The 14,632-nt window shown below is 38.3% G+C and overlaps 1 protein-coding gene across 1 annotated transcript in view; it reads right to left on the bottom strand.

The window, feature by feature from the left end:
• Window positions 1-14,632, bottom strand: part of BCAS1 (brain enriched myelin associated protein 1) — a 50,489-nt gene that overhangs the window by 18,594 nt on the left and 17,263 nt on the right. Inside the window, exons 7-9 of the mRNA XM_074888148.1 lie at window positions 10,528-10,668; window positions 7,367-7,402; window positions 6,830-7,033 (exon numbers count right to left, since the gene is read on the bottom strand). Coding sequence (XP_074744249.1) covers window positions 6,830-7,033; window positions 7,367-7,402; window positions 10,528-10,668 — 381 coding nt within the window. The remainder of the gene's footprint in view (window positions 1-6,829; window positions 7,034-7,366; window positions 7,403-10,527; window positions 10,669-14,632) is intronic.

Here is a 14,632-nt window from a genome sequence, read left to right as displayed (position 1 = left end):
GCTAGTCTGCCTTTTATAAACGCCCTGGTAAATAACATTCTTCTGTGCCCTCAAGAACCACTAATTAATTCCCATCCCACTGTAACTGTATAAAGAAGTATCTTCCTTTCTGCCATAAAAAGAAGCTATTATGCTAATAACCAGGTAATTTGACCTGGAGCAAGCCCTTATAATTTTTCAGCCTATTACAGAAAGGTGCAGAACATCATAAAGGCAGGATAAAGTACACCCTCAGCCTCCAATACTGAATCAAACAGAAGCAGTTACTCTAGGTATTGGCGTTTCAACATGCTGCTGCTTAAAAATACAGCACAGTTACAGCTGAAATGTGTACTATGGTTACGAGAGGAAAGAACTGCTGTAAATAAATCTCAGAGCGATATTTCACAATTTTTACATGTACTTACAGGAACTCACATGTAATTCATACTCATAGTTATTCTGACCAAATTAATTTTAGTCACATGAACAGGAGAACAATGTAAAAGACAATACCAAAGATTCACCCCAGCCCCAGATCCTGACTCTGGCAAAAACTGGATGCCTCCTCCAGCAGCAGTTTACAGTACTACTGCCCTCATATACTTTTCCAATTGTCTTCAACCTGGTGATTCCCATGTAGTATTCTCTGGTTCAATAGCCCTTGATGGAATTTTTCCTACAGAAATTTAGCTAAGCATTTTCTGAGTTGATATAAATTCCTGACATCCAGCAGCACCCTGTGGCAAAGGATTCTACAGCTAAAATATGCTTTTTTTTAAAAAAAAAATATTTTTGTCACCAAATAATTTTATTTGATACTCTACTGCTTTTATTTTGAGCAATGACTGATCTTTCCTGTTCACCTTTTATGTTACAGTAGTCATTCTGTATGCTGCTGTCATCTTCCTTTCTGCCAACTACTTTCTGAGGCAAAAAAAAATAAATCTTAATTTATGTAGTTCTTCATACAGAAGCCATTCAATATATTTATGCATTTTTCTCTCAGTATTATACCTTTTAGTTATATCATATTCTGAGCTGAAGGGGACACCACATGCAAGATGGGGACTCACCATGGACTTCTACAGCAGCATAAGAGATTTTGCTTTGTTCTTTACTCCTCTTTTGTGGAAGAAACAAATATTTTGGGGGTGGGTTAGGGGGGAGAAGAATGATGAAGGAATAAATTCCTTGTCCCCTGCTGCCTGAGACGACTGCAGCACAGCTCGCTTCCCCATGGAATTGTAGATTTAATTTATATTTATGAACATTTTTGAGATAATCAATCTATAATAATTTTAATCTATATTTCTGCCTATTCACACATACATATAATCAATTCACCATCTATTTGCTTCAAGGAAATGATTCATTGCATGAGTTGAAACAGTGGCTCAATAAAGCAGCAACCTAGCTTCTGGGAGCTCATCAAAGATTACAGTTTGGGATCATATTACTGCTACGCTGTTACAGCTGCAACCGAAATGAGTTTTGTCTCTCAAGCTACGTCTATGCAATGGCATTAGTGTCACTGCAGATAACAAACGCATCCTGGGGTGAGATGCCAAACTGTGAAAGGCAGTGTCTATTTAAATAAAGAGCTAAGTGATAGTCAACTATTCAGAGAGACTAGTTTGTTTAAAGTAATCGGTGGCTTTTTGTACATTTCTCGATGGATTCCGTAGGAGGCTTTAGGAAAGTTTAAATCCTGTTTTAGAACTCCTTATTTTTACTTCTTTTTTTCTTAACTTAGATATCCAAAATACCTATGCAGTTACTTTAATTTGGTACTATTAAGCATATCAGAGTTGTTGCAGAAGTTACAGGTTATCTTATTTGAGATCTTAGGCTTGCTATTAAAAATTTTATGACAAATTTCTTATAATTATCTCCAGGAATCATTCTGGTATACCCATCTCCCTCTGTAAGACTGAATTAACTGATGTTGAAGATTCTCTTTTACGATTTCATGATCTCAGAGATGTCTCTGGAGGCCTGGTCCAACCTCCTGCTCAAAGTTGCTGAGGAACCTGTCAAGTTGAGCTTTTAGAATCTCCAAGGCTGGAGGTTCCACAACTTCCATGAAATCAGATCAGGGTATTCAGATATGCTGGGACAAAAGGAAACTCTAGAGGCATCACAAAATCCTCTTCTCAAATAAGACTGATCAAGGTGACACATTCTTGGAGACTGATGACACAGGACCGTGGTATATTGTGTACTTCAGAGATGCTGAGGATGCCTGTGCATGGTATTTCAGTAGAAGGGAAAACCCCTTTCAGCTAAGAAGGTTTTCTGACATACTTTTAGGAAGAGAGTTTTTCATTTTTTGTTCCTGTTTCCCCTAAGAAACTGAAAAAAAATTTTCCATTTATACATTGAAGAGAATCACCAAACTGTTTCTGGCAGGAATTGAAATTGTAATAGGAAGAACTTGACAAAGCTAAAAAGTCAATAAACTTTGAACAATGTTACATTAACCGAAATGGTTCTCTAGAGCAATGACCTAAGTTACTTCTTTACATCACCTGGAAGAAAGACAAAATTATATCAAGTTTTGTGATAGTTTTAGGACAAAACTGCAGTTTGTATATAATAATAATTTGCAAACAGCCCAGCTCTATCAGCTTCATGAGTCTTTAATGCATAAGTATTCTCATAAATGTAAGTTATCACCTAATTGTATCAACTGAGGTTGCTGGATTCATGGGTTCAGTTTCCTTAAACACAAATTGTAATAAATGCACCACAGAGAGTATTTTACTTTTTACTAGGCTTTTTGTTTCACTGTGTTTGGGAAGCATTTTTCCATCTGTTAAATGACAGTGTCCCTAGTTTTCTCCTAGTAATAAGATTACTTGAAACAGTTATGGTGGAAAGTTTGTGTCTACTCTTTGAGTTTTCTAGTTCTTGTTTTGAGGAACTCTTACTACACCATTTTCTTATCTAGGCTCCTGACTATACAAACTGTTGCCTTATGAGAGCCTAACTTATTTTGTGACCTGGATAACTTTGATAGGAGTTTTCCTTTTGCTTGCTGCATCTTTCTTAAAAATTGAGGTAAACACTATACCCTGCTTTGATCTTGTGCTAGAGTCTGAACTGGCACTCTCCACTGCATTCATTAGACTCAAGGAACAGTTCTTCTCTTTTTCCTGGGTCATACCTTCTTTATGAAGCAGCTTTTCTTTCATCTTAACAATATATATGAGAGATGACCTTTTGCTCAAGAAATTTCCACTTAAAAGAGCAGTCATGCTTGAGATCTGTTCCTGCCACTCACAGACTCACAGGCAGGAAACAAGGAGGGTTACAGAGACTTTAACCCACCTTCCTGCCCTGCCTTGCCAAGGCAAAGGCGATAGAGGTTGCTGCACCATTAGTGTGCTCTCAGACCTCCACCCTGAAGCCTCCTGTGACCTGCAGCTGCTGCCTGAAGGTGCCACTCAGCAGATCTTGAGCTATAACAGCTCAGGCTATTAACTAATTAGCATCAACCACTGTCAGCTTATGGTTAAACCACACTGGTCTGCAAACAGCCCAGGAGCATGGTTCTGACTCATAAGTCCTATTGGTTTTATTCCCTGGGTTGAGGAGGTTAAAGCCCCTCATTACCATAAGGATGACAACTATGCCAGTAGTCAGGTTGTGAAATGGCCCCCAAAAGCCCATTACTTATCATCCTCCCCAGTCCCTCAACCAGGGGGAATTCTTTTTCAAGTTCCTTCATCCATTTACCTGGAAAAAAAATGGCCAGAATCTCCTTCTCCCCTGCCTGATAGGTAGTATATCCTAGGATGGGAGCAGGTAAACTACTGCAGGAACTTGGTAAGTTCTGGGTAATTTTAACATTGATCTCACACACTCAACCCAAATATTTATCTTTGCTTTCATATGGCAGCAGCTCAGCAATAAAAGGTGTTATTCTGCTTCACTTAATAGCTAACCAGTTTGCTGTTTGTGTTATCAGTGCGTAAATACCCCCCAGTAAAAAGAAGATGATTTTTCTGCATTTGTATGGCAACAGAATTACAACAGCTTAAAATTCTCATTTTTAAGAGGTATATCAGCTTTTAAAGATAATTCAGAGCGGTCTAAGTAATACTCCCTCAATCACTTTCCTCCATCATTTACTGGCATGCTTTGATCAGATATAAATGAAGCGTCATGTTTCTCTGCCCTGATCAGATATGTATAAGGTCTTGAAACCAGGTTTCCAAAACAAATATGGGAAATTACTAACTGAAATTTTCTATTAGTATTCCTTAGTATTTGCAAAAAAACCCAACCTGCTAGCATGAGAAACATTTGAGTTATGAAAATTCTTGCGCAGACTGATCAGGAAATGGGGCAAATACAGTCAAAGTGGTTTCCATCTGAGCTGAATAAAGATTTTTTTCCTTTTCTTTTACATATTTATTCGTCTGTAGTCAGAGCAGCAGCGTTAACTGCAATGTGTTGACAGGCACTTCATTAGCTTTACTTTGAAGTGAAAGCTCATCAGAAGATAGATATTTAAGAGACTGCCTGGAAAGAGAGAATCCTGGATCTATTGAGTGTGGTGGTTGCTATTTGTTAGTTCAAAAGAAAAACTACACATGACTCTGAATTATACACCTATTTGGAACAGTTGTTAGCTTCGATTCTTTATCCTAGCAAAAGGGCAGTACATTAAGTGAGCCAGAAAGAAAGATAAAATCACTGCAGAAGAGACACGGCATCTTTGAACCAAGCTGAGTTTGAGGCTAACCTGTAGTCTAAGGACTTCTGTGTGGTTTTTTGGTTTGGTTTTTTTTTTTTCATCTATCCTCATTTTTTTTAGCTTCAACTGAGTCACCAGGGTCTTTCATCAAAGGAAATATAATATTCTCCATCAAGAAAATCCAGTAAAACATCATCAGCATTTTATAGGTAAGGATTCAATGCTCAAAGCAGGCAGATTTTTTTTTTTTAAAAATTCTTATGACCAAGTTCAGTTCTCTACTGCAGAAGTTTACTCCAGAAAACTTGCAAAAAGATTTGATCTCAGCACAATTCCATTCCCAAGAAGTTCTAACTAAGCAGAAATGGGCTCATTTTACAAAGTTCAGATTTCACATACTATTGTAGTTCAGTGCATTTGCGTAAATAATTTAACTGGCCCTTAATATTTTTGGTAGCAACCCAAACCTGCTTGGAGTTGTAGAGAGTTCTTTACAACACTTTCCATTTACTGATGTAGGCAGCTGATCATGATATAGGATAAATTAAACTCAGCATTATGAATAAACAGAAGTGAAAGACAGTTTTGGTACAAGGTTTATACTCCTGAGATGTTTGAAATCCCAGGACTTCACATGAAGATTGTTGTAAGACCTAGACCTAGTTTAGCTTAGCTCTAGTATGAGATGAGGGAGCTGTTCGCTGTGGGCAGAACCTACATTACACAGAGCAGTAAAATATCTAGAACTACATTAGTTTGGGTTAATCCTTCAAAATCAGGTTTTGAAATCTTACTAAAACCTTATCAGAGTTTTTTTTTTTTAAACCATCACCACCAATTTTTCTTCCACAGCAGTGATTTTCACTTTTTCTGCAAGAAAATGTTCCTTCTTACATGTTTTTTCTTTTTCAAACACAAAAGACCTTGTTCATTACGAAATTACTGAACTTCAGGCCAGATTTATTACCCTCAATTTTACACTGAAACTGCATACAACCATCTGCCAGAAGGCCTCTTTTTTTTTTTTTTTTTTATTTCATCCTGATGTTCAGCATACATCCTGCTTCTCCTCTCTGTTTTCAAATAAGCCAGACTACTCAGAGGAGGAGATTTCTGTAGTAATAATAACTATATAAAAAACCTCCCTCTCCTTTTTCTTCACAACTTCCTCTCATTCTAAGTACCTGATTTGCCCAGTTCCACAGGAAATTAAGTCCCAAGTAACAACTGTTTCAAGCTTAGATTGTTTTCAAGCATGTTTACCCTGTAAATATCTAAACAGCTTTTTTAAAAATTTAAGTAACATCCCCAAGCTATATCTCCAGGATCATTGCTCAGTAGGGAAAATACAGCTAAAGAAGCTGCAGGACTAGTCACTCAACATCTGTGTGTTTGGAAGCAGTTCATTTCTGGGATTTGAACTTGAACAGAAGCCCAGGAAAGCAGTTATTCAACACACAGTGATTCAGTAAAGTTTAATACAGCTCTTCTCTTAAATGAAACAAGAAAAGAATAAGCCTTCAGCTTATAAACCACTAAGGATCATGGAAACATGTTTTCAAAGTTAGTCATAATTTTAGTTGAAATCATTATTTAACCTGAGGAAAAAAAAAAAAAAATCTTCCCAAGCAATCAACCTCAGTCCCCAAATTTAAAGACTGATCCACGCTCATATGAAACTTGTTCTATTGAGTAAGGATAGACCCACCAGATTCCAGGTTTTCAGACGTTTAGAACTAAATCAAACAGTTCTCAAAAATGATTTTTTTTAATAGCTATATCTCTATTAATGATATAATTTGGTAAAGAATACTATAATCTCTGTGGGATTTTTAACAAATACATTGAATTCACAGAATAATATTCCTTCTTCTATAATATAATTCAAAAATAGTACAGACAGGTCTAAAAGACTACAGTTTTATAAGATTCTTCTACAGGAGTCTAACTGCCATTATTAGCCACGTGTACATGTGACTGTCCAAAGCTCATGTATGCATTTATAACTGCATATATCATTTATATCCCTGAGGGTGGGATATGTGGGATATGCTCAACTTTGCAGATTTGACTGCTTTACTGTAACTCTTGATGCTGTGTGAAGATGGAGCTGTGGGATGGACCAGCTCCAAAATCCAGACGTACCTTTTTCCAAAAGAGCTTGCTCAGTGGCATGGGAGTGGATGATGCTTTCTCCTTCGTCACCTCTTTGGGGGCTTCGCTGGCCGCTGCCTGCTGTTGGGCTGCAGGCTCGGGGCCTTTTGTATTCTGCTTAGTTGTCTGTGGCTCTTGGGAGGAAGGGACATTTTTGTCTGATTTTACAGGGGTAGCAGGCTGCTGTTCCGTGCTCTAGAAAGAAACGTGAACACACAGGCTATTGGAACCACGTGAATGACAAGAAACTCGCAGCACGTTCAGGCATCACCTCGACAAGAGGTAAGGGCACAGCAGACCACCACACACACAGCAGTAAGGTGCAGCTTATGAGCCGCATCCCTGGCCTTTCAAATGTAGTAACGTCTTGAACAGAGGAAGCAAATTACATAGCAACCCACCCTTCATAACAGAGATGATGAATCGATAAAGAAATTAAAACACTGTCTTTGAGACTGAAAATGACAGGGAGAATAATTACCCTTTGACTGCATTATTCATACAGATAACTTGAATCATCCTACTCACTTTGCTAGTAGTTGTCTGTTGGGTCTCTTTTGCAGCCTGAAGAGAAACAAAACACAAAGACAAGTCTGTGTCTGGCAATGTCAGTGCTCACAGTTACACAGTTCAGGAATTGTCTGTGTAACAAATTATTTTATTTTTAGTGAATGTTTGCGAAAGTCCTGGCTCCTGCAACCATGGAAACTGATCTCTGGCAGAAGCAAGGCTGCCTGAAGGGACTGCCAGCTCGAATCGTTCTACCTGCAGCAGCATCGCAGCCTCGTGCTCATGCTGCTGTGCTTGCTGTCCTCAACTTGTTCTTTAAAAATATGTATTTGCATATGCATTCCCAGTTTCTTCAGGTAAGACATTATGCAGGGTTTTAAGATATTAACAGAGATTTTTGAGCTGGGTCTGCACGTGCAACTTTCAGTGCACACGTACAAGCCAGAGCTGGGTCTTTTCCACTGGGGGAAATCACATACCAGTCAGGGACGTGCTAATGTCGCCTTTCAAGCGGGAAGCTTTGCTTTCTGGGATGCAAAACGTAGGCAGATGACTGTCTGGAAGTGAAGTGCACAGAACAGCAGTGGCTTTATAACTTAGAAGGAAGAGTTGCAGCTCTACAAAGAGAAGCTCTGCAGGTGCTGGGGGTTGGTTTAGTCCATCTGCTCACACTTTTGTGCGTTTGGTGGGATTTACTCTTTTGTAAAAAGTCATTCACAGTGATGGGTCTCCTGGTTTCATCAAAATACACGAAGCCAGGAGGGATCCAGTTTGTTAAATTCCTTCCTGGCCAGCGATGTATATCAGAATCTATTGACCCTGACATCCAGCGTAGCTTACACTGAAGATGAGTATCTGAGCCGTACAAAAAGAGGAGCAGCAAGCCACAAACTCAAGTAAATGTGAGCCCAGCATCCCTGGGTTTAGGCAGCCTGCTACACACTTTACAGATTTCTTGAAAGAATAGGTGAGAGTTATTTTGCAGGAGCCAAGAACTACTTTTTTTTTTTTTTTTGTGGTTAGCTCTAATGAACAAGATCCAGAGTAAGTGGTATGAAGTACTGTAATGCCATGAACTGGCTTCAGTAATAATGCTGAAAATAAGTGATTAACCCTTCTCTGCCAGATAAAAATTCCATAAATCAGTACAGTTATACTGCAAAACTGGCATGCAATGTAAGGCAAATATACATGGATGGAAATAAAAAAACCTAACAGATTCAACTGTCAAACGCCATTCAAACACAGTCTTTGAGGTCATATGGCCAAATTGCATTTCATCAGTTTATGTTATGGATTTATATTAGGATGCACATTGCTATTTGAAAACAACATTCACATGTTGCTTTGAAGTTAGTATTCATGTAAACACAGGACACTGAAAAACAATGTTTCTGTTAACCTAATAGTCAATCTATTCGTAAGTAAGGTACAGAGAAGTACATTTTGGAAGACTTGCCAAGAAAGAACTTTCAGAGGAGACAGTGAAGTGCTTAAATATGAATGTGTATATTAAAATGATAATTTCAAGTAAAGGAATTCATTACCTAGTCATCTAGTTGACACATCATCCTAAGGCATTTCAAATGGAGAGAGATAAACAGAACTACTTTTTTTACTAGAGGTGATAACTTCAGGGCTTGCCCATTACATCAGTGCTCTGATTTGAATTCCCAATTTCAATCAGCCTTACAAGCAAACTGTTGGCACCATCTTAATCCATCTCCTTTATTCTTAATATGCATAAATGATACCTCAGTTATTGGTTCTGTATTTTGTATGGGAAAAGCAAGCTGGGAAAATAAACTTCAAAACAAGAAAAAACTCAAAAGTAATGATATTTTAAGACAGATTTTATTGGTGTGAAAAATTTAGTGCTGTTGCATTCCTTCATAATAACTGCTTTCATTCCAAACCAAAAGTCTTTAAAATTCTGTCAAACAGACTAATGAAAACCAGTCATTTCTCCCAACAACTCATTGCAAGATTTTGAACTGTTATAGAAAAGTCTTCGCACCTTAAAAAATGCTAGCTGGGTATATTTTTTGCCAGGAAGCCTTAATCCATTATGAACAAGTAATTCATCAAAACTTATTATCAATGTAGTATATACAAGATGAGATCTTAACTTTAAACTGTTGGCAAGAACTGTAAACTTAAAACCATTGAGAAGATTATTATTTCTTCAGTAATATACAGATGACATCTCAAGAATGAGACAGTGGAAAACATTTTTGTTTTGAAAATATCTTGAAGAACTCCCTTTGCCTTTTGCCCTTGATTATAAAGCCCCCTACTCATGAGAAATTCCATGTGGGTGTTTTGAGTGAGCATTAAATATTAATTACTTTCCTCCCCCAGTGGAAGGGTCTCTGCTTCTGCATTCTTTGGGCTAAAAAGCTACAATTCTCTGCTTCTCTACCACAGAACATCCTGGTAGGTTATCTTCAGAGAATGTAGTAATGCCCAAATATGGACCTTGAGACCAAAAGTTTTCAGTGATTTTTTAAGATAAAAGCTAATGTCCTCTGAAACAACCATTTGCACAAAAAGCGTGCGTTTTGAACAACTTTAAATTATCCTTGAAAACCAGACTTTTCCCCCTCCAAACTGAACTTAGAATTTGATCAACAATTACTTTTCTCATTTTCACTGAAAAGTAACTATTTCTGAAGGAAATTTCATGTTCCAGCCTTCTCTATGCCATATCAGATGCTGCAGTTCACCAAATCACCAATTTTAACTACATGACAGTGCATGTTAAGGCAATGTAGATCATAAAGCCTTAATTGGAGTTGGATTGATCTCTCAAACCTGTTCTATAATTGCAGGTGCTGCTCATCTCTGCATAACTCATTGTTTGTCAGTACCTTTTATTTTATTTTAAGTGGCCAGAGAAGTTTAGTCAGCATTAGTATGTGTAACTGGGAAGCATATAGTAGGGAAGGTTAGAGGAATTGTTTCAGAATCCTGAATTCACAGATGGTATAACAAGATGAAACATTGGGCATGGATTGTTTTCATCATGCATGGCACAGAAATGCTCACACCAATAGTTTTCAGAGCACTGCACAGCTGGCCAAATGCTGATTTCAGTTACCAATTAAATAACTTTGCTCTGTGACAGGAGCCATCTGTTACTGCTCAGGGTTCTGCTCTTGCTAGATTTTCATACAGACCTTATGCTTAAAGAGTTTACTAAATGTGCTGTGTCCTAGCTTGGGACTCTCTGCCTTCTTTTTCTTGGCTCCTTTAGTTTGAGATTCTGCCGCTGTCTTCGGAGGAAGTTGCCCACCATGGCCTTTTTCTGCTTTCGATCCCTTTTGTACAACAGCATGTGAAGTTGAATATTTATCGCAAAGTTTTCATTTGGTTCATGAAAGACAGTCAAACTCATACATGTAGGGGTTTCATAGTTTTAAAATAGGCAGATATATAAATCTTTGAAAATACCTTCATTCTTTTTATTGCAGTGTTATAGGGACTTTAAAATGTTTTGCATAATGCATTATATAGGAAATAAGAAATATGAATATTCATGATATATGCTACATAAAACATTTCAAGTTTGCACTAATATGTATGAAATTAGTTAGAAATGAAAGTATCAGAAAAATAGTGATGATAGACTGATACTGAAAGTATTGAATGAGCACTGCTTCCTTCTCATGCCATTCTAAATATCTGCAGGAGGCACTCATTTTGGGAATCATCACCCACTGATGTTAGAGACTGAATCTCTAAAAAACTAGGGAGCACATTGAAAAACTCCACTGAATAGCTATAAAATAAATATTGATAGATGTCTATGTGGGAGAAAAGCAGTATCAGACTATTTTTAAAAAGTGGTAGCAGACTACCTGCAGCTCAATGCAGACTGGGTAGAGGTGGGTCTGTTCAAATACATGACTTTTCTACAAGTCTTGGAAAAACTCAAGTAACATTTGCTAAATGTTCCATTTAACTTTTCACAGCATTGGAAAAAATTTCAAAATCATAATTCAAGTACCTCCTGAAAACTTCACTCTTCAAGTCACTGCTGTTGTCACCCCCTCATCCCCCCCAGTTTTCAACACAACCCTCAGGATTTATCAGTGCAGGTAAAGAGCTTAAGTTTTCATGTTATGAACAATAGGGGTTTTTTTTCCTTCCTTCTCCACCATTTTCATCTTTCCAGTAATAAAAAAAAAAGGAGGGGAGACAAAACTAAAAGTGTCTAAGGTTGGTTAACCGAGCTTCAACATACAAACAAGTTAACACAAGAGTCTGTTCTATTGTAACTGCACTGTACGTATGCCCATAACATGTGACTAATCAGAAATAATACGGGGTAGCATTCTTCACTCTTCAGTGTCAGGTTTTAAAGCAGTAAGATGCCTTTGATCACCTAGTACAAAAGGAGGATATAGTATTTTTTACTAACTACTTGCTAGTATCCTGGACTTCATTCTGATCTCCCTTGGGCAATTTATTTCCTGATTTAGTTAAGACTCAGGCCAATATATAATGAAGAAATATAAACTTTAAAAATTTTTTTCAATGACAAATGACTCAAGCATTTGCCTTCCAGGTAATTAGCTTGTCCCTTTGCAAGCTTTATTCTGGTTTTTCACACTTGAACAAGGCAAAAATAAAAGCTTCCAGTCAGAAAAAAGCTTTAAAATAAGTTGACAAAAGTTTCCAGGAACTATGGAAGCATGAAGAGACTCAAAGTCCAAAGAAACAATGGACCTACAGTATTTACAATGTGAAGTATCAAGCACTGTGCTTGACCACAAGTAACAGGGTAGGAGGAAAGGTCCAAAGTACAGAATATAACATGTATGAGCACATGAAGTCGACATCTTGGTCTCAAGATAATTTCATGCAGTGCAGTTACATGCTTCCTACAAAGTGCTTTGTACTGTGAAGAGGCTGTGGCCAGTCACATCAAAATTGGCCTTTTTCCCCCTGCAATCCATCCTCCATTATCACTATTCCCAAATGTACAGTGCTGCAGGAGCAAGTCAGGGTCTGCAACAGAAGGATAAAATAGGTGCTGGGTAGACCCAGTCCAAATGCCATGTCAGTTAGTATAAACTTGCAAAGGATCAATTCATCCAGGGAAGTATGACTCAAATTATATTTGACTCCTGTGCTTACACGGATGAAGTGACAATCATTAAGGGTGTGCCCAGGCTGCAGAAAGCATACATGCCTTTAGCCAGCTGATTAAAGCTGGAGGCATCACTGCTGATAGCCTGTTGTTGCAAAAACCACTAAGTTCAGCTTTGCTGATGCCATACACCTCTGCATTTCCACAGGAGAGAGTTTGCTGTCGTGCTCTGCAAAGCTGAAGTGGCCTGTGGCTATTTCCCAGATTTATGAGAAAGCTTGTCTGTCCTCTTTGCCATGGGAGAGCTCTGCCAAGACACACTGGGAACGTACCAGCCCTTGTGTGATAAAACCCAGCTCCTCCCTGCAAAGGGGGTGCACGAGCAGCCAAAATGAAAGCGCGACCAGGATGCAAAGGCACAGCAGTCCCTGTGCCAGCCAAACCACGTGAAAGCCCCTCGGCGCTCAGGAGAGGCTCGGACTGCATGAAGCAGAAAGCCTCACCTAAGAACACATCTTTACTATTAAAAATATTTTTCAGGGGAAAGTGACCCTTATTTCATTATATGTATCAGCTGAAAAATTTGCAGCTTTCCTGTATGACAGTTGATAAATTAACCTTTTAAACATATTCTTCCTTTAATATAGTAAAAATGTCATTCTTTGTATCAGGAAGATAGTGAAGATAAAGGAATTCTTAACAAAAAACCAACTCCCATTTAACCTCTATATAATGACTTTGCATATCCTGCTAGTCATCTGGATTTGTTTACCCCCACAGGTGTGATAGCAAACCAAACCCAAACATATTTGTTTCCAAATTACAGTATGCCCGCACCAACAAGTCACCTGTTACAGAAGCACATGGGTGCACTTGATAAGGTCAGGTATGCAAGCAGGACTGAATAACTGGATTTTTCAGAAGCTGTTGAAAGAGCTACAAGTCTTGCTGAAAGAGTGCAATTTGATAACTACCTTTTCTGGTTATCTTGGAAGACCTTAGCCCTGGTTCACAATTTCCAGAATTATTGAGCTATAATCGGGGAGTGATGTGTGTCCCCATGTGCTCACCAAACTTTCCAGAAAGACTGATTTCACCATTTTCGTACCAGGCTATATAAAAAAAAAATCAAATGGGACAAAAAGGATAAAAAAAATAGAATAGAAAACAAATATTGGTGCTTATAGTGATTTTGACTGCCTAATAGTTACATGGAAAGACAATTTCCTTTTTAGGGTTTTATTCTTTATGTGTTAATTAAATTTTATCACAGGCATTACAAGAAAAACTTTAGTTATTATAGTCATAACATGTAAGGAGATTTAATCTGGAATTTCCCAGTTATGCAGTCAGTGATATGCCTGTAAGCCACTGAAACACTAGAAGATAGAAAAGAGCTTAATACAAGTTGTCTCACTTCTGCTTCTGTTGAAACTATTGTAAGTTTTGGCACTAACCTACATCTTCCCATTTTAGAAGATTATGTTTACAACTTAAAATTTTTACAGTTTAGGTTTTTCCTCTTTTTTTTTTTTACAAGCTTGTTAAATACATTGAATCAGTCAGATATTTTCAATATCTCTAACAGCAAATGAATGCTATAGTAATGAAGCTTTTCTGAATTCACATAAAGGACCACGATTGCTCATGGATGCTAAAACCAATTTTCCTCTTGCAAGTGGAATCAAAGAACAAATGGTTTGTAAAAAGGAAATCAAGAGGCCACATCTGCCTGTTACACAGAGGAGCATTTCTCAGGCTGGTTCTGTACCTGTCCAGTCAATACAGATTTTAGTTCCCAGTGGGAACATCACACATGCTTGCAGTCAGCCTGATGTATTGCATTAGAACAGCTTGAGTGTTCAATTCACCCCGCTTAAAAAAACCTGATCTTCGTCTCTGCACATAAAGGGAAGAATCCTGAGTGGCCAGGAAAGGGCAGCTCTCCCTGCAAGTCCCAGTCCTGCTCAGACCAGCTCCATCACCTTCCTGAGGTTTCAGCTGCTGCATGGGAACAGCCCATCAGCCCCGACTGTAGCACAGCCCATGCAGGGATGCTTCAGCCAGAAGAATCCCAGAGAGGAAATGTTGGGATCTCCTCCTGCTTTTCATTGATTTCATTGGGAAGCTGATCCTTGCCCATCCTCCTGCACCCCGAGGGGGGGACCCAGCAGTAGCTGTGGATGCAC

Source organism: Strix uralensis, chromosome 18 (genome assembly GCF_047716275.1).
Source record: "Strix uralensis isolate ZFMK-TIS-50842 chromosome 18, bStrUra1, whole genome shotgun sequence".
Lineage (NCBI taxonomy): Eukaryota > Metazoa > Chordata > Aves > Strigiformes > Strigidae > Strix > Strix uralensis.
Note: the sequence above shows the minus strand (reverse complement) of the source record. Positions and strands in the feature narration are given on the sequence as shown.